The following is a 24,422-nucleotide window of genomic DNA, read 5'->3' as shown; positions in this document are numbered from 1 at the left end:
GGTCAAGAATGTACTTCATGGAGAAGAGGAATGTGTTCATCAAGATTTCAATGGGTGAAAAAAATAATTTTAAAAAATAAGAAGAAAAGCAAAACAATCTAATTCACCCTTGCTGAACATTATTTGATCTACCACCAACCATTCCTACTGACTCCGCTTGGAACACATACCAAGACTGAAGTTCTACAGAACTTGGAATAGGGGGAGAGTGTTTACTGAGCTTGCAAAGCTTAGGTCATAGATGATTCTGCGTCCCATAGTCCAATGCCCAGGAAAAATCAATAAATCTGTGACGAGTCTTATGTTGTTCTTAACAGATTTCAGATGGAATGTCTGAAAAGGGCAGTCTTTAAAAAAGAAAAAAGAAAAAAAGGGAGTGTCTACATCTGAGTCTGGGCTGACAGGGCCCTAGCCATGGAGTTATTAAAGGTAAGCCAGTTGGCAAGGACCACTGCCCACTATTCAAAGGCAACTTTGAGCGGTTTGAGAGGGAGAAAATCTTTACAGTGTTTCATTTAGCTTGAGCTGGTGAGTCACTTGTTCAGTATGAGGGAGAGTTACTGGCAACAAATAAGGAAGAGCCTTGAGATCGATAAATTTCAAGCAGTTGACACTGGTTAATGGCTGGGGAAAATATGCTTCCCCACGATCAACTGAGATCTGAATTTCCATAATTTAACTTCCAAATTCATACCACAAGATTCTATTTCCAAATCAGACCTCGTGGCCACTTCTAGTGGCTAAACTCATGTCTTTTAATAGTTTTTCTTTCCTGGAAAATTAAAATCTTATACTAAGACACATCTAAGATTCCACATTGTTTTCCCAAATTATCTTTATTTTATGTACCTCACAAATCAAACCACGTTTGTTTAACGTACCCAAGTGTACCCAACATACCCAACTCTTCTAATCAATGTTGACTTGAACAGAGTGAGTTTCATAAGAGCTCAAGCAGAAAACAGATCATAGTGGTAACAGTGTTGTCAGAAACCCACGGAGATAAACTGTGTTTAAAAGAGCCTGGTACTGATAAAGATGGACAGTCTACCTCACTCCTTCACACTCTTGCCTTACTAAATCCAACTGTGAGTGCATAAAATGAAATGTGAATGATGCCACTTAATTTACAGATATCATTTATGATCATGCGAGAAGACAGATGTGGAGAAAATAAAGAACCTAGAGGAGACCTGAATGATAATCCCAATATACACAGATATACAATATACACATACACAGTATGCGAGGTCTACTCAGAAGGAGAGGGGAAGGGCCTTGCTTAGGGACACATGCCCAGAAGCAAGGCTTCTTTATTCAGGGCCATGGAGCAAGGGGTCAGATTCTGTCTGTAAAAATTCCACTGCCAGAAATTCAATGGGACAGCCGCTAACGCCAGAGAACATGAAAAGCATGAGTGTTCTTGTTCTGAGACTAAACATTTAGGAAGTTCTATGCCTAAAAGTAACAAGGAAGGGACATGGTTGAGAAGCATGTAACCAAAATTAAGTGGGCAAAATCAGAGTAAAAATCCATTTTCTATGTCTAGAAAAAGATGAAGGGACAAAACTTAGCAGACTTTTTTCTCTTTTCACACCCTTTCTCATCTAATAGAACATAACCATTCTTTGTTACAAATAAAATCCTAAATTAGTGAGGTTTGAAAATTCTGCCTGAGATAAACTGTGGTGAAGAAAATGTTGAAGACTAGTAAATAAACTATTGTATGATTACCAGGTGAGAGGCAAGGGGGACTTCTCTACTTGGAAAATATGCTTAAATCCTTCTTCAGGATGTTGAAATATGACTCAGAGGTAAACCTCCAACTACTTAATAGTGCTCCTCTATAAGTATGGAAAAAAGATAAGATTTTTTAAAATGAAAGGTTCTTATATATTTGATCCAAGTGCCTAATGACGCAATTGAAATTTTTAAAAATCCAGTTGCTTTCAGTGAATCATTAACAAGACATTCCAAATCACCTGAAAATAATGACAATTAAAATACAGTATACTAACGCATATATATGGAATTTAGAAAGATGGTAACAATAACCCGGTATACGAGACAGCAAAAGAGACACGGATGTATAGAACAGTCTTATGGACTCTGTGGGAGAGGGAGAGGGTGGGAAGATTTGGGAGAATGACATTGAAACATGTAAAATATCATGTAAGAAACGAGTTGCCAGTCCAGGTTCGATGCACGATACTGGATGCTTGGGGCTAGTGCACTGGGACGACCCAGAGGGATGGTATGGGGAGGGAGGAGGGAGGAGGGCTCAGGATGGGGAACACATGTATACCTGTGGCGGATTCATTTTGATATTTGGCAAAACTAATACAATTATGTAAAGTTTAAAAATAAAATAAAATAAAATAAATAAATAAAAAATAAAACAAACAAACAAAAAAAAGATCTTATTCTTCAGAGAGAAAAACCTTTTTAACATCAGTCATGCAATTATTAACTAAACAATCAATACAACAACCCACTGTAAAGAAAAATTATTAAATATATATTCGTGGTACAATTAGAGTTTAAAAGTCTAAACTTCAAATTTCAGAGATATATTATGCAAAATAACATAAGATAAATATAAAACTTCACATTAATATTATGAAGATTTCCAAGTACAGAAAAATAAAAATAGAATTACAATTATGAATCAGAATTATGATCTGGCAACCCACTCCTCGGCATATAACCAGACAAAATCCTAATTCAAAAAGACACATGCACCTCTATAGTCACAGCAAAACTATTCACAATAGTCAAGACATGGAAACAATCTGAAAGTCCATCAATACATGAATGGATAAAGAAGATGTGGTACATATATACAACGGAATACTACTCAGCCAAAAAAAAAAAAAAAAACCAGAATGAAATAATGCCATCTGCAGCAACATGGATAAGTCAGAAAGAGAAAGACAAATACCATATGACATTGCTTATACGTGGAATCTAAAATATGGTACAAATGAGTCCATCTACAAAACAGAAAACAGACTCACAGAACAGACCTGTGGTTGCCAAGGCAGAAGAGGCTGGGAGGAAGATGGCATGGGAGGCTGGGGTTAGCAGATGTAAGCTTTTATATATGGAATGGATAAACAGCAAGGTCCTACCGTACAACACAGAGAACTGTATTCAACATCCTGTGATATACCATAATGGAAAAGAATATTTTAGAAAAAGAATATGTATGTGTATAACTGAACCAGTATGTTGGAGAGCAGAAATTAACACAACATTGTAAATCAACTATACTTCAATTTTTTGAAAAACTGCCAAGAAGCAGACTATACAAAATTAAACAAGGTCCACGTTTACGACATCCACTAAAAATTACATAGTTTACGTAAGTTATTTATAAAGTACAGTGAAATTCCACCTTAAAATTGACTTCAAAGTTTAAAGGATGTCTCTTGATACACTGCAAGTTCTGGTTGCATAAAGGTGTTTAGGGAATAAAAGGATTATCTACATCCAGGAACAGAGGTGAGAGAAATTCAAAGAAGTGGGTGACTATCTTATCCCTATATGCTGTTTCCTCTAAGAAATGCAATAAATTATTAAGTTACTGAAAAATAAAAACTAAGATGATGATATACTCTGGCCTAAAGTCTGTTAAAATAATATTTATAATTATTTATTTAAATATGTTAACAGAAACTAACAGTATTTGTATTTACTCGACCGATGTTTGGTGAACTGGAAACAAGAGGCACAATGAAATTACAGAAGTAAGAGGAAAAGGCACTTGTGCTTTTTGGAGAACTTCAGTTTTCATGAAAGAATCCAGGATTCAGGGACATACATCTTTGGGGCTCTCTTTGACTTTGGGGCTTATACAAGTAATATGTTTGTTGCAATAAAGTAACCAAAATATGCAAAGATAAACAGTCAAAAGGAAGAAAAAATTAAATCACCTGTAATCATAAAGCCCACAGATAAACGTTTTTCTTTCCAAAGAATTTTTAATTGCACAAAATATGTAATTATATAACAAAAAGGTTTATGCTAAACATACCATTGTATAAACTGCATTTGTTTACATTTTGATGACAAATTGGAAAAGAAAATGGAGACTCACTCCAGTATTCTTGCCTGGAGAATCCCCATGGATAGAGGATCCTGGCGGGCTGCAGTCCATGGGTCACGAGGAGTCGGACACTACTGAAGCGACTTAGTATAACACAGCATAAAGCAAAGAGAATCTACTTCTTTAAAGCTTCGGATACTGCCGCTGCTGCTGTTGAATTGCTAAGTCATGTTCGACTCTTTGCAACTTCACGGACTGTAGCCTGCCGGCTCCTCTGTCCATGGGATTTTCCAGGTGAGAATACTGGAGTGGGTTGCCATTTCCTTCTCCAGGGGATCTTCCTAACCCAGGGATTGAACCTAGGTCTCCTGCATTGGCAGGGGATTCTTTACCACTGAACCACCTGGGAAGCGTCTGATACACATCGCCAATCTGTCTTTCATAAAGATTGTTCAAAGATAAATTCCCACCAGCTGGAGGCAGGCCAGAACACACAATCTATTTGCATCTTTTTCCTAGGCTTCCTCTCAGTGTAACTCTTCTCTCTTGGAATGTCCTTTTCCTCCAATTGCTACCTCTTGGTCCTTATAAGGACATTAAAAGAATAAAAATAAAAATTTAATCTCTATTCTTGCCTCCATTGTTCTACTGGTGCAAACTCTACCCCCTGGTAGGTCTCCATCATCACAGTGCCTCTTCTGCTTGCTGACCAGCTGTTTTCTGGAATGAAGAAAGATAGTGTTGTGTAGGAGGGACGTGCAGAAAAGGAACAAAGTCCTTGCTTCCTTCACAGAACAGAATCCCAGGGATCGAGTAGGATGACCGCCAAGCTCTACGTACTTAGGATGTAGGACTCAACATCCTGTGCCACGTGTAGGAGATTAGCTAGCTTCTTCTCAGTCTAACTGCAGCCCAGATTCTGGCATTAAGCTGTCACCTTTGCATCTTGGTGTGGTTATAAGACGTTCCTTCTGTTTTCAGGACTATTTTCATAAGAGATGAGTCAGGCTAAATTGGGGCTATTAGCTACATAAAATTTCAACTAAAAAAACTTCACACTGACTTTTTATTGGCAGCTGGCGGACTGATTTCTTATCCTCCTGAGAGAGAACTCGAAGTATCAGAAAACACTTCAGTACCAACAATTTACTCCAACAGAGATGAGAAGAATTTGAAGGATCTGTCAGTTGCCTTAAATACAGAGAACCCAGAAGGTATCACTAAACTGTTAAGCTATTAAAAACAAACCACCACTTCAGAGATAAAAGTCTAGTTGACTTGCTCATTCACCACGTGAAGAATCCGTGCTCCAGTAAAGTGGTCTGAGTCGCATGTGATGAGGAAGACAATCAGCAGCAGAGTCGCCTTCTCCTTGGAAATCTTTTCCACAGCGAAGGCCATGAAATTTCTGGAAGTCTAAATACTCTTTGCACAACACGATGAAATATTGGTATTTCATATTCTACCACATAAACTATAATTTTAGACAAAACATTACACTTAATTAGTCTAAGTTTAAATTGCCATTAGGTGATGCTGGTAAAGTACCCGCCTGCCAATGCAGGAGACGTAAGAGACACAGGTCCGATCCTGGGTCGGGAAGATCCCCTGGAAGAGGGCATGGCAACCCCCTCCAGTATTCTTGCCTGGAGAATCCCATGGACAAAGCAGCCTGCAGAGTTACAGTCCATGGGGTCGCACAGAGTTGGACGTGACTGAAGCGACTTAGCACACACACAATCTTCAATTTATTTTAGGCTATAAAATAAAATATAAAACCATGACTATGACTACAAATGTTCAAAGAATAAAACAGCTACAGAAGTAAATATGATTTTCTGTTGGCAAGTTCTTCCTTTAATAACCCTTTGCGCCTTCTTCATACGTGTTACCTGCCCACCTTAATGTTGGCTCTCTCTTGAATTTAAGAAAAATTTCAGAATGAAAAAACTGCAATTCCATCCGCTTCCTTTTTCCCACTAACTGTGAAGAGAACACTCTTATCCAGTGTTGGGGGGTACAGCACCTCTGCCCAGCTCTAGGAAGGTGCACAGGGAATGCAGCTTGAGAAGTAACAACACACTCGCGCCACATGCTTCAAGTCCTGTAATGGTGGAGACATAAAAGCAGCTGAAACTGCTCTCCCTCAGGGAATGGAAACGTTTATCTGAACCGAGCACATTAAAATATATTTGGATGCATTCGCTTATTTTCCTAAGAGGTAGAAATCATAACTGAATTTTTGTGGTGGTAAATTTAACCCAACTTTAGCAATAAAAAGATGCCCAGAGGCTAGAAAGGCATTTATATCTCACCGTGAAGGGAATGCTTTTACGATAATGGGTTCCTATCATAATTTGGTATTTTCTATAAGGGAGCTTCTATATACTATTTACCTTTCTATCTCCCCCAAACCAAAAAAAAAGAATGCATGTATCTCAAAGTATTCTGATATACAACTCTCACTCAAAAATACTTACATATGAGGCTACATAAAACTATCTTTAAGATCTCCTTCCAGCACTAAAAATTATATGCTGCCTCACTCCCACTCTTTAATAGCAGAATGTTATAAATTATAAACCATAGCTCAATTTATAATTTCAAAATGTAAACATTCAAAAATAAGATTAATGAAAGTTTTACCACTGCTTTTAAAAACTCTTCTTAAAAATCTGATGTACTGAACATAATTAATGTGCAATTCAAGTAAAAATATAACATATATTGGTTTTTAAGCTTTAAAAAATGACTTTAGAATTATTGGGGATGACCAAAGGAAACATATACATTTCAATTTTTCTCCCAATTTTCCAAGTTTAAAAAGAGAATTATGACTTCACTTAATGCCTTTAGGATTTTTGAAAACAGTACATTCTAAATCTGTAACACACAAAGCTATATGAGTCCTAGAGGTGAGTTGCTTAAGTTTATATTAAGTTTAAGACCATATTATCATTAGCAGGACTGCTGACTTAATAAAATAGCTGGTTCATATTAGAAAGGAATTGCCTAAGTAATATCAATAATCCATTCCTGAAAACTGGACATGTAGGAAAATGCACCAGGGAACCTATTCTTCATTACTTTAGATGGGACAAATTACAACGTGTTGCACACCAATCTAGGCCTACCAACCAATTTCTTAAAATATAACTAAGACACAGTAGATTGCCTATGTATATTAAAAAGTGACGATGTTAGTGTGTTGAACTCCTTTCCTGATCTCCCAACAACTAACATGATAGTTCACCAGTTGCTGTGTAGCAGAGGCCTGGCCTCCCTTGTCACTAGCAAAATCGAGATACAGATCCTTCTGATGCAGACCTTTTGAAATATTTACATATAACTCTGGCATCCGGTCCCATCACTTCATGGGAAATAGATGGGGAAACAGTGGAAACACTGTCAGACTTTATTTTGGGGGGTTCCAAAATCACTGCAGATGGTGACTGCAGCCATGAAATTAAAAGACGCTTACTCCTTGGAAGGAAAGTTATGACCAACCTAGATAGCATATTCAAAAGCAGAGACATTACTTTGTCAACAAAGGTCCATCTAGTCAAGGCTATGGTTTTTCCTGTGGTCATGTATGCATGTGCGAGTTGGACTATAAAGAAAGCTGAGTGCAGAAGAATTGATGCTTTTGAACTGTGGTGTTGGAGAAGACTCTTGAGAGTCCCTTGGACTGCAAGGAGATCCAACCAGTCCATCCTAAAGGAGATCGGTCCTGGGTGTTCATTGGAAGGACTGATGTTGAAGCTGAAACTCCAGTACTTCGGCCACCTGATGCGAAGAGCTGACTCATTTGAAAAGACCCTGATGCTGGGAAAGATTGAGGGCAGGAGGAGAATGGGGATGACAGAGGATAAGATGGTTGGATGGCATCACCAACTCAATGGACATGGGTTTGGGTGGAGTCCGGGAGTTGGTGACAGACAGGGCGGCCTGGCGTGCTGCGGTTCATGGGGTCACAAGGAGTCGGACATGACTGAGCGACTGAACTGAACTGGCAGTCTAGTCCTTTCACTTGAAATGTAGCTCAAGATTATTTTCACACACTGGTCTGTTAACAGTTGAGTCCTGCAGGACATAGATATAAACCTTGCCTATATATAAATCAACTGAATAACCTGACATGTAGTCCACAACGTCTGGACAGCAAACACTAAGAGGGGCTCTGCCAACAGAGACTGAGCCAGGAGGATGCATCACTGCATGCACATCTTTCAACATCAGTCCAGACATTTCAGCTGCAAGTAACAGAAGTCAACCCCAAAGTGGCTTAAACTTTAACCAAGGAACTTATTATCCCACCTAACAAGAAACCCAGAGGTTGACAACTCCCAAGCTAGTAAACAGCAGTGTCATCATGGACCAGGTCAAAGTGTGAAAGTGTCAGTTCCTCAGTCACGTCTGACTCTTTGCAACTCCATGAACTGTAGCCCCCCAGGCTCCTCTGCGTGCGGGATTCTCCAGGAAGAATACTGGAGTGGGTTGCCATTCCCTTCCCCAGGGGGTCTTCCCAACCCAGGGATTGCACCTGGGTCTCCTGCACTGCCAGCAGATTCTTTACCATCTGAGCACAGGGAAGCTCATCAGTAAACAGATTAGTTGAGCAGTGTCATCACAGAGCAGGTGGCTTCCACATTTTATTCTGCCATCTTCAACACGTTCCCTCTGTCTCAGGCTACCTCTCCTCAGCAAAGATAGCAACAATGGATATAAACGCATCAGGCATTTCATCGAGATAAAACAGCTGCCAGGGGAGGGGTGGCTGTCTCTGCAGGGTCTGCCTATGAGCCCTTCAGGTCCAACTAGTGAAAACGGTCACAGGTGCCCAAGCTGGCAAGGTGGACTGGACCACCCTGACTGGCAGAGACAAATTGGAACTGCCCTCCCATGGGTGGAAGGAAGGCCAGTCTCTCTTGAAACACATGGCCACACAGAGGAAAGAGCATCCTTTGAGGTGTGGAAGAAGGGGGCATGGATTTGGGGCAGGCGAAACTGCTCTGAATACTTAATTTCTTTTGCAGTAATAACTAAAATTTGTAAAATTTAAGTCCAGGAGATGGGTGACAGAAGCCAAACAAAGGTATATTTTCACTGGAAAAACACCTTAATAGAAGTCATTACCAAGTTTTCTAACCAAATACCAAGTGATTTAGAAGTTATTCCAAAACCTGTTTTGGGGTTTCCTTGGTGGCTCAGACAGTAAAGAATCCGCCTGCAATACAGGAGACCCAGGTGTGATAACTGGGTTGGGAAGATCCCCTGGAGAAGGGAACAGCAACCCACTCCAGTACTCTTGCCTGGAGAATCCCATGGACAGAGGAGCCTGGTGGGCTACAGTCCATGGGGTCCCAAAGAATCAGACATGACTGAGCAACTAACACTTTCCAAACCTGTTAACAATTTATGGATGGAGGATATATTTTATGGAAATCCTCATGCTGACTATTATGTAAGATACACAGCAGACAAGGGATCTGTATGGCTACCATCTAAGTGGCAAAACATTAAAAAGTTTAAATAACATTACAAAACAACGATATAGGAGCTGCTATGTGATTAAGAAGCAAATAAGTGATGGGAGAAAATGTACACCATGAGATCAAAGGCAGAGCTCTCTAGAGACCGAAAGGCAAGGTTTCATGTGGGATCTGACTGTAACAGGATACGGACAAAGCGGACCAGGCCGGGCATCTGCACAAAGGGAACACTGGGCCCTGAGCCTGGCAGCAGAAAAACATCCTGGTTCAAATCGTGAGAGGTCCACGTGGAGGTAAACCAAGAGCAAACTGTCATTACTAGCTACTAATTATACGTTTAAGATAACAAGTAAAAACATTCCCCAACCACAGTTTGGGATCTATACATATCCATTATCATTTGCCTATTTTTTTAGTTCTTTGAACGAGAAAAACCTAATCACAGCACCATGTCCTGAAGGCATCCCTGGAAAAGTAAATATACTCATACTGAGTGTAACTGACAGCATAAGACAGAGAAGCAATGTCAAATTAACGCACTGAGACCACCATGATATAAGTCATTCTATCAGTTTCTTAAGTGTTTGATGTTACTGTTTTGTAATGTTTCTTGACTTTCATTTTTGCACCTCTTGTGATATAGACTGTAACCTCCTTACAGACATCTCTTATCTGCTATATATCTTACTAGTAGTAATTATTCCCTAATTTTTATTTAGCTGCTCAAAAATCATTCTGTTTTGTGAACCCAAATTAGTAAAAGCAGCCAATAGGATGTAATCTGTCTCTGTCATGAAAAAATCCCTAACATACCACAGCCCAAGTGGCTAGTAAAGACTGGTATACCTAGCCATAGATAGAAAAGTCACTATTTAACCTTTTTAGGGTCACAGATCTTTGACAATCTGATAAAATTCAGAAACCCTTCTCACCCAAAAATGCAAACACAGTATTTTGCTTGTAATTTCAGGAGGCTTCCAGAGCACTCCACTCAAACTCATCATGGCTAAGACCCCCTAACACAGTGATAACAACAAGGGCAATCACTGGTTATCACAGTTATCAATTCCTTTAAGCAATCCATCAAACTATTTTAAGGGTTACAGTTTTCCTCCGGCGCTGCCAAGCATATTTTCAGCTTGTGCATCAGGAAATAATAGATGCCAGAAACAAAAATAAGTCATTTCATAAGTTTAGGGCTGAGCTATTTGACTTTGAATACTGAAAAAAATCTCAGGACAATGATGCTTTTAAGTCATTAATACTACCATATAAAGCTTTAGTATTCTTAATACTTCTCATTAAAAATATCATACACACACACATATGCATGGCCATAAAAGTACATGCCATTTTTGATGGAAATACTGATAGCAGAGAATGAATCAGTTTCTAACTTTCTGATAACCAGAGTGTAGCAACATTTCTCAATTCTTTAATAACGTTCCACTAGTTAATGCACACTTTATAAACATTTCAGCATTTAACGGATATGAATGGACTATTTGCTGGACTCACTGCAGAAGCATGCAATGGCCTTCCAGGGTGAGTGGAAGAAAGACCTATGGGTCATAGGGTGCTTACCATTCCCTTGCCTACAATCTACAGTAGTAATGATCACTGCATTCTCTCCAGCTGAGCCCTGAGAGGCTGGCTCGGAATCATTCTCCCTAGCATGCTGCCGAGCTCATCAGGATTAGCAAGTGAACTTCTTATTCTCACTTCTGTAAGTGAAGAAATCGGTGTGAAGTCCCCTCTCATTGCTCTTCTCTAACAACGTCGTGAGGAAGCCATAATGCTATTAACTTTTTATACGGAAGGAAAATGAGGCTGAAAGGCTAAGGAGCCTGCTTGATCCACAGCAAGAAAATGATGGAACTTGGAATCTGAATATTATGGTTTCCAGTTCAGTACCTGGGTTTGATCATCTGCAGATGACAAAATAAAATAGTGGCTCACACAGAAGTTTATCCCTGTCTCGCATAAAAGCAGTTCAAAGGCAAGCATTATGGGGCTGTTGCAGCAACTCCACAGTCTTTTTAAGGACCCAGGCTCTTCCCCACTTATTCTTCATTTATCCTCACAATGCACTCTAGTCTTCATGATCCAAGATGGCAGCTTGTGCACCATCAAACCATCATATCCGTGCTCCAGCGTGAGAAAAGTTAGGGGCAGGGGAGAGGTGGAAGGTACACACCAGCTGTGCATTTAAAAGGTTCCATAAAACCTGTAGTACGACGTTCCTCCTTAAATCATGTGGGCCAGGAATTTCATCAAAATTCCACACCCAACCACAAAATGGCCACGTGGCTGGATAAAATACCTCTAGCAAAGAAGTAGAGAGAAGCAAATATAGAAGGAAAACTAGTAGCTTCTATTCCTATCTACTCCTACACTATGTCGAAACTAACAGATGTGGAGAAGGTGGAATTGGAAGTGTCTGAGAGAGTGACTTGCAGCCTGGCGGCCCCAGGCAATTCATTGGCTGATTGTCTCCTTATCACATTCCGTCCACCTGGCATGAGTGTGTGTGCACCGTCTCAGCAATGCATTCAAGAGGTGATCATGCTTTCCATTAAAAAACAATTCTCAATGGGATGAAATTATTAAATTAGCTCCATTTTTTTAAATTAACAATTTAAATTGGAAATTTAATTATTAATTTAATTAATTATATTTATAATTTATAATTATATAAATTTCATTAATTTAATTATTAATTTAATTAATAATTAACAAATTTCCAATAAAATAAAAACCCAAACAATACTTCACTGTTTTAAAATGGTCAGATATCTGATAGTTCATTACTGACAACAGGAGAGAATTCTAATATCCCAGAATGGCACACAGGCCCATTGCAAATCCCAGTTCTAGACTCGTTCCTCACCAGTGGCCCTGACATACCCTCTCTCCTGAAGAATTGCTTACTGGCCCTGAATATGTTCCAGATTCTTCTGAATGCACATACTTTACAGCCTTTCCCACCACCTGAAAATGTTCTCTCCTACCATACATTATAAAAGAATTATTCCAGTGATTCTCAATATTTGCCTGAATAAAAATCACCTGCAATGCTTTTTTTTAAAATGCTGATTCTTAGGCTATATTTACAAAGATTCTGTTTTAGTAGTTATGGGTCAAGCCCATAAATCTGCATTCTTTTTTAAACAAGGAGCAGAGTGTCCAGGACAGAAAAGTGCTCAAGAATGTTCACCTGATGACTACCACAACAAGAAAAGACCATCTTACACTAATTTAAGATGTTTTTCTTGTAGTATGAGTTTTAGTACCTTTATCAGATCTCCCAGGCTCCTGGGAGAATCAAAGTGAAGTATGTTCTTGAAAGAACTCAATTCAGTGACTGAATAACAATATATAATGTAATATAGTGTTATTAACCAATGGCTAAGCTCTAAATTTATGTACTAAATATGAAAAACAAAAACAACAGTTTAAAAAAGCTTTTCTTCTGGCTTAGTTTACTAGAGAATGCTATTTTGAGGTACCACCATAATTCTATCATGATAATAACGAAAGAAGACACATTCTCAGAAATTCACATTTGGAAAGATTAATGTGTGACCTCAATAAGAACTCTTCCTTTCATAATATGCTTTGGCTGCATACAATGGGAAAAAACAGATACTGAATAAGACAACCACTTAAATATAAAACAATATTGTGGTATTATTAAAATTACTAGCAAGACAATATTTAGGTCTTCCAACCCTGTCTAAAGTACTAGTACAAACTGCAATGCTCATAAGTGTACATTCTACTTAGATTCTCATCCCTATTATTTCCTTAACAGAATGAAATAAGAATAAACTTTAACTGAAACTATCAAAGCTATTCATCATAATTTTTCAGTTAAAGTGGTCTCAGATGTGGAAGATATAACATTATGAAAGCCTCTGAGTAAATGCTAGAGGAAACCCATTTATGGTCTATGGTGAGCACACATACATTTTTTTGCCTACTGAAGTTGTGCTGAAAAAGTGTCCTCCAGGAAACAGTACCATAGTAAACTGGTCAACTACACCAACGAGTGGACTAAAAATCTGACTGCCTGATGGCTTCAGTTCAAAGAAAAAATACATCAGAGTGGCTCTGAAGAGTTCACAGATGTTAATTTGTCAAATAAATTTACCTAAAGTTACTCTAGATTAGATAAGCTATGGTCAAAGACAGAAAGAGTTACAAGCCAGTTGGAATTAGTATTTGTATAATTAAGTTGACAAAATGCTTCTCAACTGCTTTACTGATTAAAAAAAAAATGTTTTAAGTTTCTAAATATATTTAAGAAACCAATTTCATTCCTTAGAAATCTGAATCTTTCTGCTATTTATTTAATGTTTGAAAAGATGTTCTACCTAGAAATTTTGTCGTTTTATTTTTTTTGTTTATGGCTCAACTGCAGTGGAAGAGAAACTGTAACTTTTGTATTTTTATGAGGTCTTTGTCAAAGTGTTTTAACACATGATTTGATGGTGTCCATAACTAAATTATAAAGAGTGAACTGCAGCAGTTCTCAGCCTTGTATGCTCACAAGAACTATCTGGGGAAACTCTGGAAAAAAAGTCAGTGTCTGGGCCAAACCCCACGTGTGTCTAATCAGAATGGAGGGATGAAGCCCCAGCACCAGCACTTTTGCAAACTGCCCCCTAATTCAAAAGAGGGTTAGACTCACTGAGTCAGGGAGACGGATCCCTAACTCGCGTTTGAGTCGGCTGAGTCTTCTGAGCCCGTTTCTCACAACTCACAATTGACTGTGTGCCATGGAGGGGCCTGTGCTGCCTCTCAGCTCGTGGACATCTCTGCCCCGCCCCGTGAAGCCCCCTCTCATCCTGCCCCTTCAGGAGACAAGGCAGAGTGGTACATCCCACAGTCTGGCCTCAGCCGTTTCACCTCTGAACGCCACGAGATGAACCAGAATTAGGAAGCAACGTATGTGCAAATTCTGTTCATTTTTATCCATTATACACACGACTCACCATTTCTCAATGGGAAAATAAACAACTGTGCTATGAGTTCAGTTGAAAATCCTGGCATACTTCCTTTAGAATTGAAAGGTCAAGAGAAAAAAACAGAAAGACTGCCAAGTAAATTCACTGCAATTTGACTTTTTCTGAATAGCACAATACATGGGTAAGATATTAATAGGGATATTAATAGGGTCGGTTGCTTTTTTAACCCATAAACACTTTCTTTTGAAGATGTTATGCTTCTCTTGTAAGGATGGGGAAACACATGGTGAAAATCTGTTTAGTTTCTGTCACTGCTGTTTTCATTACAGCCTTCAGTCCTACACAGAATCAGAGTGACTTACTGTCCCTTATTCTCTGGGATGTAAATTTTTATTATACACCACTAGATTTTCACTTTTAAATAAAGGCCACAGTACAGAGACGAAGACACTACCTAAAAAGTTCCACATAAAAATGTGACAGTTCAACTTTAGTGTGTATACATGATTTCAATGATTCCCACCATGGGGAATTCAGTAGGAGACAGTCTTAAAACTTTAAACACACTATTTCCCAAAACCTGATTTACCATTTAAACTGGCAAACAGAGGTGAGACTCAAGTACATACTTCAGTGTCAGTATTTAAAAGATGAAATTCAAGCTGTGGTGAATTACTAAACTGATTCTAAATTCAATCAGTTTTACAAAATAATTAGCTTAATGGGAGCTAGAAGTTCTTAGGCTATAGTTTTAAGAAGCACCTGCATATTCTGAAAAACACTATGAACTTTAGTTTTACTGTAACCCAATTCCTTTAATCTCTTTAATGGTGTTTGCCCAATTTCATTTGCCTGCTCCAAAGTTACATTCACTATTTGGTCACCAATGTTGGTGAATATACAATAATCCTTTCCACTTTATTTTCTGTGACTTTTCTTGGTTGCTATTATTTTTCTTTTTTTCTATAATATAATAAGCTAATTGATGCCTTTGTCTTAGTTTTGGAAGGATTTTATGCCAACATCTAGGCAACAGATACTCTTTTCCTTAATTTAAAATAAGAGGTTGCATACTACAGTAGTAAATTTGTAATCAACCTAAAGATAATGTCTTGAAAGCACAATTAAACATGTCATAACAGAAGAAAACCCTGGTAATTACAAATAGTACCAGGCTTGCTGGGGTTTTAAACAGTAGTGTAAGACTAAGAAAAACCGCCACCCAGTGATACAAAAGAAAACTGCAATTTGTTTTTGTGTAAAATGAGTACCCTAGAGGATTACTTCGATTTCATTACTGAATGAACGAATAGTTATTACCTCCTTATGAGAATAAGAACTAGTTAAAGCGAAAGGATGTTTTCCCACCAGGCCTTTTTGTTTTTAATTTCCTTACTATTATTTAGCACACTCGACATTTTACAAAGGCTAAATGCTTTGGAAACCCTAACGGAAAAAGCTTTCTGTCCAAAAGTGAGCTAATTCTGTACAAGCAGCCCATATATCCCTATTATCAATAAAAGAGCCTAGGGTCTGCTTAGACCCTGAGTTTCAAGTCATGGGTGTCGACTTCAGCAACATCATCTAATAATCGTGACCTCAAACCTATTTGTGTTAAGTTGGAAGGCATGTCTAGGGGAAAAGGTATTGTCAAGGAGGGAAATACAGGTAACTTATACCCTTAACAACATAATTTACTCTAACCTCTAACCTTTTTAGAAATACGTTATAAAGGCCAAGTAAGATAACAGTCTTAACAAATTCTACAGAATCCATACTGATAAGAAGTTGTTGAGAAATCTGTATTCAGATCAAGAGGCAAGAGCTAGAGACATGGAACAACAGACTGATTCCAAACTGGGAAAGGAGCATGTCAAGGTTGTATATTGTCACCCTGTTTATTTAACATATATGCAGAGTACATCATGTGAAATGCTGAGCTGGATGAAGCACAAGCTGGGATCAAGATTGCCGAGAGAAATATCAATAACCTCAGATACTCAGATGATACCACCTTGAAAGCGAAGAAAAACAAAGAGCCGCTTGATGAAAGTGAAAGCGGAGAATGAAAAAGGTGGCTTAAAGCTCAACATTCATAAAACTAAGATCATGGCATCTGGTCCCATCACTTCATGGCAAATAGATGGGGAAACAATGGAAGCAGTGACAGACTTTATTGTCTTGGGTTCCAAAATCACTGCAGATGGTTACTGCAGCCATGAAATTAAAAGATGCTTGCTCCTTCAAAGAAAAACTGTGACCAACCTAGACAGCATATTAAAAAGCAGAGGTATCAGTTTGCCAAGAAAGGTCTGTCTAGTCAAAGCCATGGTTTTTCCAGTGGTCATGTATGGATATGACAGTTGCACTATAAAGAAAGCTGAGCACTGAAGAATCGATGCTTTTGAACCGGTGGTGGTGGAGAAGACTCTTGAGAGTCCCTCTGACTGCAAGGAGATCCAACCAGTCCATCCTAAAGGAGATCGGTCCTGGGTGTTCATTGGAAGGACTGATGTTAAAGCTGAAACTCCAATACTCTGGCCACTTGATGCGAAGAACTGACTCATTTGAAAAGACCCTAATGCTGAGAAAGATTGAAGGCAGGAGGAGAGGGGATGGCAGAGGACGAGACTGTTGGATGGCATCACCGACTCAATGGACATGGGTTTGGGTGAACTCTGGGAGTTGGTGATGGACAGGGAGGCCTGGCGTGCTGCGGTACACGGGGTCGCAAAGAGTCGGACACAACTGAGCGACTGAAATGAACTGAAGAAGTTCATTTGGTATAGATATAATCTAAGCCTTCACTTAGGTGTATCATTTATAAGTTAACAAACACACAGAAACACGTACAGACAATTATTTTCCTGCAATCTATCTACTGCACAAAAGGACCAAGCAAGATGAGTGGACACATGATAACCAAAGCACATATGCCAAAGGACGGAGTCATGTTGATAAAAGTCGTTCATAGCTATCATCTGACCTATGTGATATCTTTTCAAATTTTTTTACATATACACAGAGCATGCTCTGAAAGTAGATATTATATAAGTTAATGTAGAACCATATGATAAAAAGAACTTAGACCAGTTTCTAAAAACAGATTACCATCCTATTTTTTAAGGTAATTTACTATATTCCCAAATAACCTATCCTGAGTTTTATTGGTCAATTCTCAGTTAAGGCTTTAACTGCAGAAGGATATTTCACTAACTCAACAGTGTATAGTTGTTCCTAGGTTTCTGCAGTACCCTTATTAAAATCTGCAGTGGCTCACCAAGTTCCTTAAATAAACAGTGCAGTATTTGCATATAACCTATGCATACCCTCCTGTATACTTTAAATTACTCATCACACCTGATACAATATAAATGGCATGGAAACCGTTGCTAGACACACCCCAAATTTAAGTTTTACTTTGCTGGACCACTCTGGATTTTTTTTTTCAATATTTTCAATCTGCAGTTGGTTGAATTCATAGATGTGGAACTTTGTGGAAATAGAGGGCTGACTCTGTCTTCCAATCGCAACTTCATTAAGGAGATTATAGTTTATTGTAATATTTTTAAGTATCTAAAAATATTAAATAGTGGAACGTCTGAGGCAGCCAAAATTAAAGCCAAATTTATGTATAACACAACCAACCCTCTTTTATTAAAAAAAGAAAACAAGAAAGCATAGCACTTAGTCTTTTAAAAATTAATTGTCTAGGGAACTCAGGGAAAGTTAAACTGACAGACATGATATATTTATACTTCTCTGGCATTTAATCCTGTTCTCCTTTGCACTATATTTTAATCCCATTCAATAATAAAGTTACTTAAGGAATATATGAAAATTATTGAACACAATTTAAATTTTTAAAAAGAGCTTAAAGTGTCACTACTGTCTCAAAATTTTAAATGATAATGTGACTTAAAAAAAAAAAAAAAAAAGAGGGATAGCTTAGTGGTTAAGAGGACAGGCTCTGAAGTTAGAAGGCCTGGGCTGATTCCAGATCTGGCCCATGTAAGCTGGCGAACTTTTTCAAGTCCTCTTCTGTATATGGGGGCTTCCCAGGGAGCTAGTGGTAAAGAACCACCCTGTGAATGCAGGAGACATAAAAGATATGGGTTTGAGCCACCAGAGAAGGTATAGCAACCCACTCCAATATTCTCACCTGGGAAATCTCATGGACAGACAGCCCGGCAGGCCAGTCCATGGGGTCACAAAGAGCTGGACATGACCGAAGCAATTTAGCACACACCGTATATGGAGATACATGACCACCTCACTCAAAGTGTTCTCCTAAGCATATTACACACATTAACTCATTTAATCTCCTGAATAACCCTATTGTTACCATGCTCATTTTCTAAATAAGCTAAATGATACCTGGGAGGTTTTGTAACTTCCCCAAATGGTGAAGGGTGGCAGATATACCAACCCAAAATATGCCACTTTGGCATAAAGATTATTCTGAGCTAAACTTGAAAAAACACCAGGTGCGAGAAGGGCACTCTGTCCTCTCCTTTTCTTCCTGAAAGCAGGAGATAAAAACAAAACAAACAAAAAAAAACTTTCTGGAAGATTCTAGGAGGAAAAAAAATCACATAACCATAGTAACCCAAGGATTTTTCATGGAAAATGGTGGAGGGGTTGGAGCTTTACACCTGGGGGAAAAAATGGCACTAAACCGAGATAAGCATCAGTAGACACTGCAGCTGAAGGACCAGGAGGCCTCAGTCAACATGTGGGGGTCTGCTCTTGCTTGGATCATTTGAACAAGGGTGTGGGACCAGCCGCACCTGAAATTAAATTACAGTCCTGAGCTTGGGGCAGGATGATGCCTCACTGTGACTGCTCAACCACAGCACACGTGGTGCAGGAGCTAAATCCCACTCAGGCCAAGATGGCCCTGCAAAAACGCTCTCAACACACAGCGTGTCAGCTTACGGGAAACGGCACCGTTAGAGCTGAGAGGTATCAGACGGAGCAGCTGGTCTGTGAAACCATACCAGAGGAAGTAATAGCTGGAGATTCCCTCAAGAAGTAGCAACTCTTGGCATTTCTGTCTTCTGAGCCTCAGGTAAGGACCACTACTTAAACTACTCTTTCTTAGAAAGGTAGAGTCCACAACAGAAGCTTCACCAGTTGGGGGCAGAAACCCCTGCTGGGCTAAGACAGGCAGTGAAATATCTTCAAGCTACAAGCTTGAAGTGTATCTCCAGACACCGGAGGAGATTTTAGAAACAGCAGCCACAGCAGCTTTTTCAGCTGTGGTTAAAACTTGTCTCTGTGATGTTGCAAGTGGCAGGCCACAGAAGAAGGCAAGACGGATCAAGAGTTCTTCAAGTACAGCTACAGAAGCTGTGTGCTCGCAGACACGTCAGTGCACTATTTCTCATCATGAGACAACAGGAAAACACAGCTCTCTGCATGTGCATTAAAGCTGTGTGCTAAGTCACTTCAGTTGTGTCACTCCATGGGACCCCACGGACTGCAGCCCACCCGGCTCCTCTGTCCATGGGGCTTCTCCAGGCAAGAATACTGGAGTGGGTTGCATGCCTTTCTCCAGGCTACAGAGGTATTCTAAAACAAGAAATACAGAGCAGAGTTTGGAGAACCAGGCATTGCTAGAGCAAATTTCTGAAAGAACTTTTTGTGAAACTCCAGAAGAGGCAGAAACATCACAGGAGACTAGAGGCACCCCTGAAGTTTTTTCCGTTAGTTGGGCTAATTCAGCAGGTCAGAGGGAAGCAACACTGGCAGCATTGGAAACAGAATTGGGGGATGATCTGTCTTAGAAGCCAAAGCACAATTTCCTGACACTGTAAGAAGGGCCAGGGAAGCAGCCGGGTTGGTGGCACCCCACTTCATCCCTGTCAGGAGGCTCCCCAGAAAAACCAGCAACCCTGGTCAGACTATGCCCCACTACTTTGCCTCAGACGCAGCGGATCTGGTCAGAGAGAAAACAGCTCTCACCACTCTCACCTACAGCCCCTGTTCCAGGTCCCAGGAAGCAGATCCAGGAAACCCACAGACCTACCAGAACATGACTGTGGAAAAGACAGCATATTTTATGGTAGCATTTAACTATAACGAAAACTCTCCTCTGGTCTCCCAGAGATTAAGGCCAAGAAATGGAAGAGGGCCAGAGGGGTAAAACCCCCGTGTCCTTACTGCAAGAGACCAGGTTCTGAAGAGAAGTGCTGAAAAGGCAGAGATCCACCCACCCATTCTGAATGTGTGGCGTCAGAGGTATGGTGTGAGCCTGGCTCTTAGAAGGCCTAACCTAAAAGTTCAACATAACCTGCAAACCCAAAAAGCCGTCTTCCACTTGTCAAGACACACAGAGCCTCTGCCAATGCCAAGGGACCTCGGAGTGACTAGGCCAAGATATAGAGAGAAGACGTAGAGAACCAGAATCTACAAATGGAGACCCTGAGAAATACTGTCAAGAGCAAACACGCTATGAGTTCATGCAAATCCTCAGATAAGGAGCTGACTCTGGCAGAAGGAAATCCAGGTGGAAGAGGACGGGTGTCCCCAGGGGACACTGGGTTTTAGTTGCTCCTCAACGCCCTATGAGAAGACAGCTGCTGGGAAGAACCAGCGAAAGACTGCCAATTCCTTCTTTGGGACTGGAAAATGACACGACGGAAACGTCATGTTTCCGAACTCCCCTTGGGAAGAGCGTAATATCTGGTTGAAAGGAGTATTTTTTAAAGCCACTAAAATCTTAACAACTAGCAGGGATTAATTTTATAATAGAAAATAAACTAGTCTTAAGATTCAGGAGACACTATTTAACATATTTAGATTTTAAAGTGTACTTCAAAACTCTTGATGGGAATGTAAACTGGTGTAGCCACCATGCAAAACAGAATGGAGGTTCCTTAAAACACTAAAAATGAGCTGCCATATGATCCAGCAATCCCACTCCTGGGTGTATAGCTGGAAAAAATGAAAACACTAACTCAAAAAAATACATGTACCCTAAGCTCACAGGAGCACCATCTAAAATAGCCAAGACAAGAGAAAACCCAAGTACTTATCAACACACAACTGGACTAAGAAAATGCAATGCGCACGTGCACACACACACAGAAAAAAAGAATAAAAAGCCATAAAAAAGAATGAAATTCTGCTATTTGCAACAACATGGATGGACCCAGAGAGCATTATGTTTAGTGAAATAAATCACAGAAAGACAAATACTGTACGACATCACTTACATGTGGAATCACAAAAATAATACAAGTGAAGCATATGCAAAATAGAGACAAACTCACAGATACAGAAAACAAACTAGTGGTGACCAAAAGGGAGAGGGAAGGGCAAGTTAGGGGTATGGGATTAAGAGATACAGGCCACTATATATAAAAAAGATAAGCAACAAGGATGTACTATACAGCACAATTATAGCCATTACGTTATAACAGTTCTTATAATAATTTTTATTGGCACTTAATCTGCGAAAATATTCAATCACTATGTTGTACCCCTGAAAATTAATGTAATATTGTAAATCAACTCTACTTAAATAAAAAAATAAATGTACCTCATTCAGCAACTATGTACTAGATGCCTAATTTAATTTCAGAAGCTGATTTATAAGCAGCACTAAGCCCTGTTTCTTCAAACACAATCTGAATTTATCAAGAATTCTTCAAGACTTCTGGCTTTTCATAATTAAAAAGGTTGACTCACTTACAGGATAGAAAAAATGGGATGATTTTATAAATTGAACCCGAAGGACACATTCAAACTGATATACAAGAAAAGTCAGACTTGACAATAATATTTCAAGTGATTAATGATCCATATTTTTATACATTTCATATACATCAACTAATTCTGGGATTAGTAGAAAAATATTTTTAAATCAATCATACAACTTTTCAAGTAGTCTTTTAAAACAAAAATCATTAATCTAATAATGTGGCTTCAATCCCTGGATTGGGAAGATCCCCTGGAGAAGGGAATGGGAACCCACTCCAGTGTTCTTGCCTGAAGAATCCCATGGACAGAGGAGCCTGGTGGGCTACGGTCCACGGGGTCGCAAGGAGTCAGACACCACCGAGACACTAAACAACAACAACTAAGCCCGAAAAACGCTCACCTAAAAGGACAAAGCCATCTGCCTCTGTCTCGGGCACTGACGGCTTCTTAGATTCCAGAGGCTTCCTGAAGAAGTGAAACATTGCTGCTTCTGCTGCTACCTGAAACAGAAGCAAACATGGTATTATGTCAAATTCAGATGAAACTTTCACCCTTCTTACTACAAAGCCAAATGTAAAGAGATCACAATAAGGACTTTTAGGAATTCTATCCCCAAACTTAAGAACACGAGCCCTCTCTAGGTAACAGAAGTATCAGAAAGCAAAACCAGAATATCAGGAGATGGACTTCCAGTTTGACAGCCTGTGTGCCTTGAATCCTGCAACCGCTCTAGACTTCTGAACGTGTAGGAAATAATCCAAGAAATCACTGCAAGTAAAACTAAAATCAACAGATAACACCAAATCTGAAAGGATCCCAGGAACCATTAACTGGACACTGGACTGAGGAAAGGAAAAAAAAAAAAAAAAACCACCTCTCCAGATTTTTTATCATGCCGCATGAAACTGAAGCCACCTGAGAAAAGAAAAGAAGGCACTACACACACCCTCCAGAGCTGGTTATCTGATTCAGACACTCAGGGCTGTATTCATGGTAAAACTGCAGCCAGATTTAAAGCCCTATCAGGCAAATATCTATATTGGTGAGATTACTGTGCACTGCCCCCTCCACACACACACAGCCTCTCGCCTCTTTATCCTTACATCTTTGTACATTCCAATCCCGAAGAAAGGCAATGCCAAAGAATGCTCAAACTACCGCACAACTGCACTCATCTCACACGCTAGTAAAGTAATGCTCAAAATTCTCCAAGCCAGGCTTCAGCAATACGTGAACCGTGAACTTCCAGATGTTCAAGCTGGTTTTAGAAAAGGCAGAGGAACCAGAGATCAAATTGCCAACATCCGCTGGATCATCAAAAAAGCAAGAGAGTTCCAGAAAAACATCAATTTCTCCTTTATAGACTATGCCAAAGCCTTTGACTGTGTGGATCACAATAAACTGTGGAAAATTCTGAAAGAGACGGGCATACCAAACCACCTGACCTGTCTCTTGAGAAACCTGTACGCAGGTCAGGAAGCAACACTTAGAACTGGACACGGAACAACAGACTGGTTCCAAACAGGAAAAGGAGTACGTCAAGGCTGTATACTGTCACCCTGCTTATTGAACTTATATGCAGAGTACATCATGAGAAACGCTGGGCTGGAAGAAGCACAAGCTGGAATCAAGATTGCCGGGAGAAATGTCAATAACCTCAGATATGCAGATGACACCACCCTTATGGCAGAAAGTGAAGAAATAAGAGCCTCTTGATGAAAGTGAAAGAGGAGAGTGAAAAAGTTGACTTAAAGCTCAGCATTCAGAAAACTAAGATCATGGCATCCAGTCCCATCACTTCATGGCAAATAGATGGCGAAACAGTGGAAACAGTGGTTGACTTTATTTTTCTGGGCTCCAAAATCACTGCAGATGGTGACTGCAGCCATGAAATTAAAAGATGCTTATTACTTGGAAGGAAAGTTATGACCAACCTAGACAGCATATTAAAAAGCAGAGACATTACTTTGCCAACAAAGGTCCATCTAGTCAAGGCTATGGTTTTTCCAGTGGTCATGTATGGATGTGAGAGTTGGACTGTGAAGAAAGCTGAGAGCCGAAGAATTGATGCTTTTGAACTGTGGTGTTGGAGAAGATTCTTGAGGGTCCCTTGGACTGCAAGGAGATCCAACCAGTCCATTCTGAAGGAGATCAGTGCTGGGTGTTCTTTGGAAAGACTGATGTTGAAGCTGAAACTCCAATACT

The 24,422-nt window shown here is 39.6% G+C and overlaps 1 protein-coding gene across 5 annotated transcripts in view; it reads right to left on the bottom strand.

The window, feature by feature from the left end:
- Positions 1–24,422, bottom strand: part of UMAD1 (UBAP1-MVB12-associated (UMA) domain containing 1) — a 297,864-nt gene that overhangs the window by 236,154 nt on the left and 37,288 nt on the right. For 4 of the 5 annotated variants that reach the window (XR_009735792.1, XR_009735791.1, XM_061413541.1 and 1 more), the window contains exon 2: positions 22,618–22,717. Coding sequence is in view for 2 of the 5 variants with exons in the window: in XM_061413541.1 (XP_061269525.1) it covers positions 22,618–22,699 (82 nt within the window). In the remaining 3 variants the exon portion in view is untranslated. Of the gene's footprint in view, positions 1–22,617; positions 22,718–24,422 lie in introns of those variants that run through there. The other variant, XM_061413544.1, reaches the window with a different exon arrangement.

The sequence above is a fragment of the Bos javanicus genome, chromosome 4, assembly GCF_032452875.1.
Source record: "Bos javanicus breed banteng chromosome 4, ARS-OSU_banteng_1.0, whole genome shotgun sequence".
NCBI lineage: Eukaryota > Metazoa > Chordata > Mammalia > Artiodactyla > Bovidae > Bos > Bos javanicus.
The sequence above is the reverse complement of the archived record's forward strand: the minus strand, read 5'-3'. Positions and strand labels throughout refer to the sequence as shown.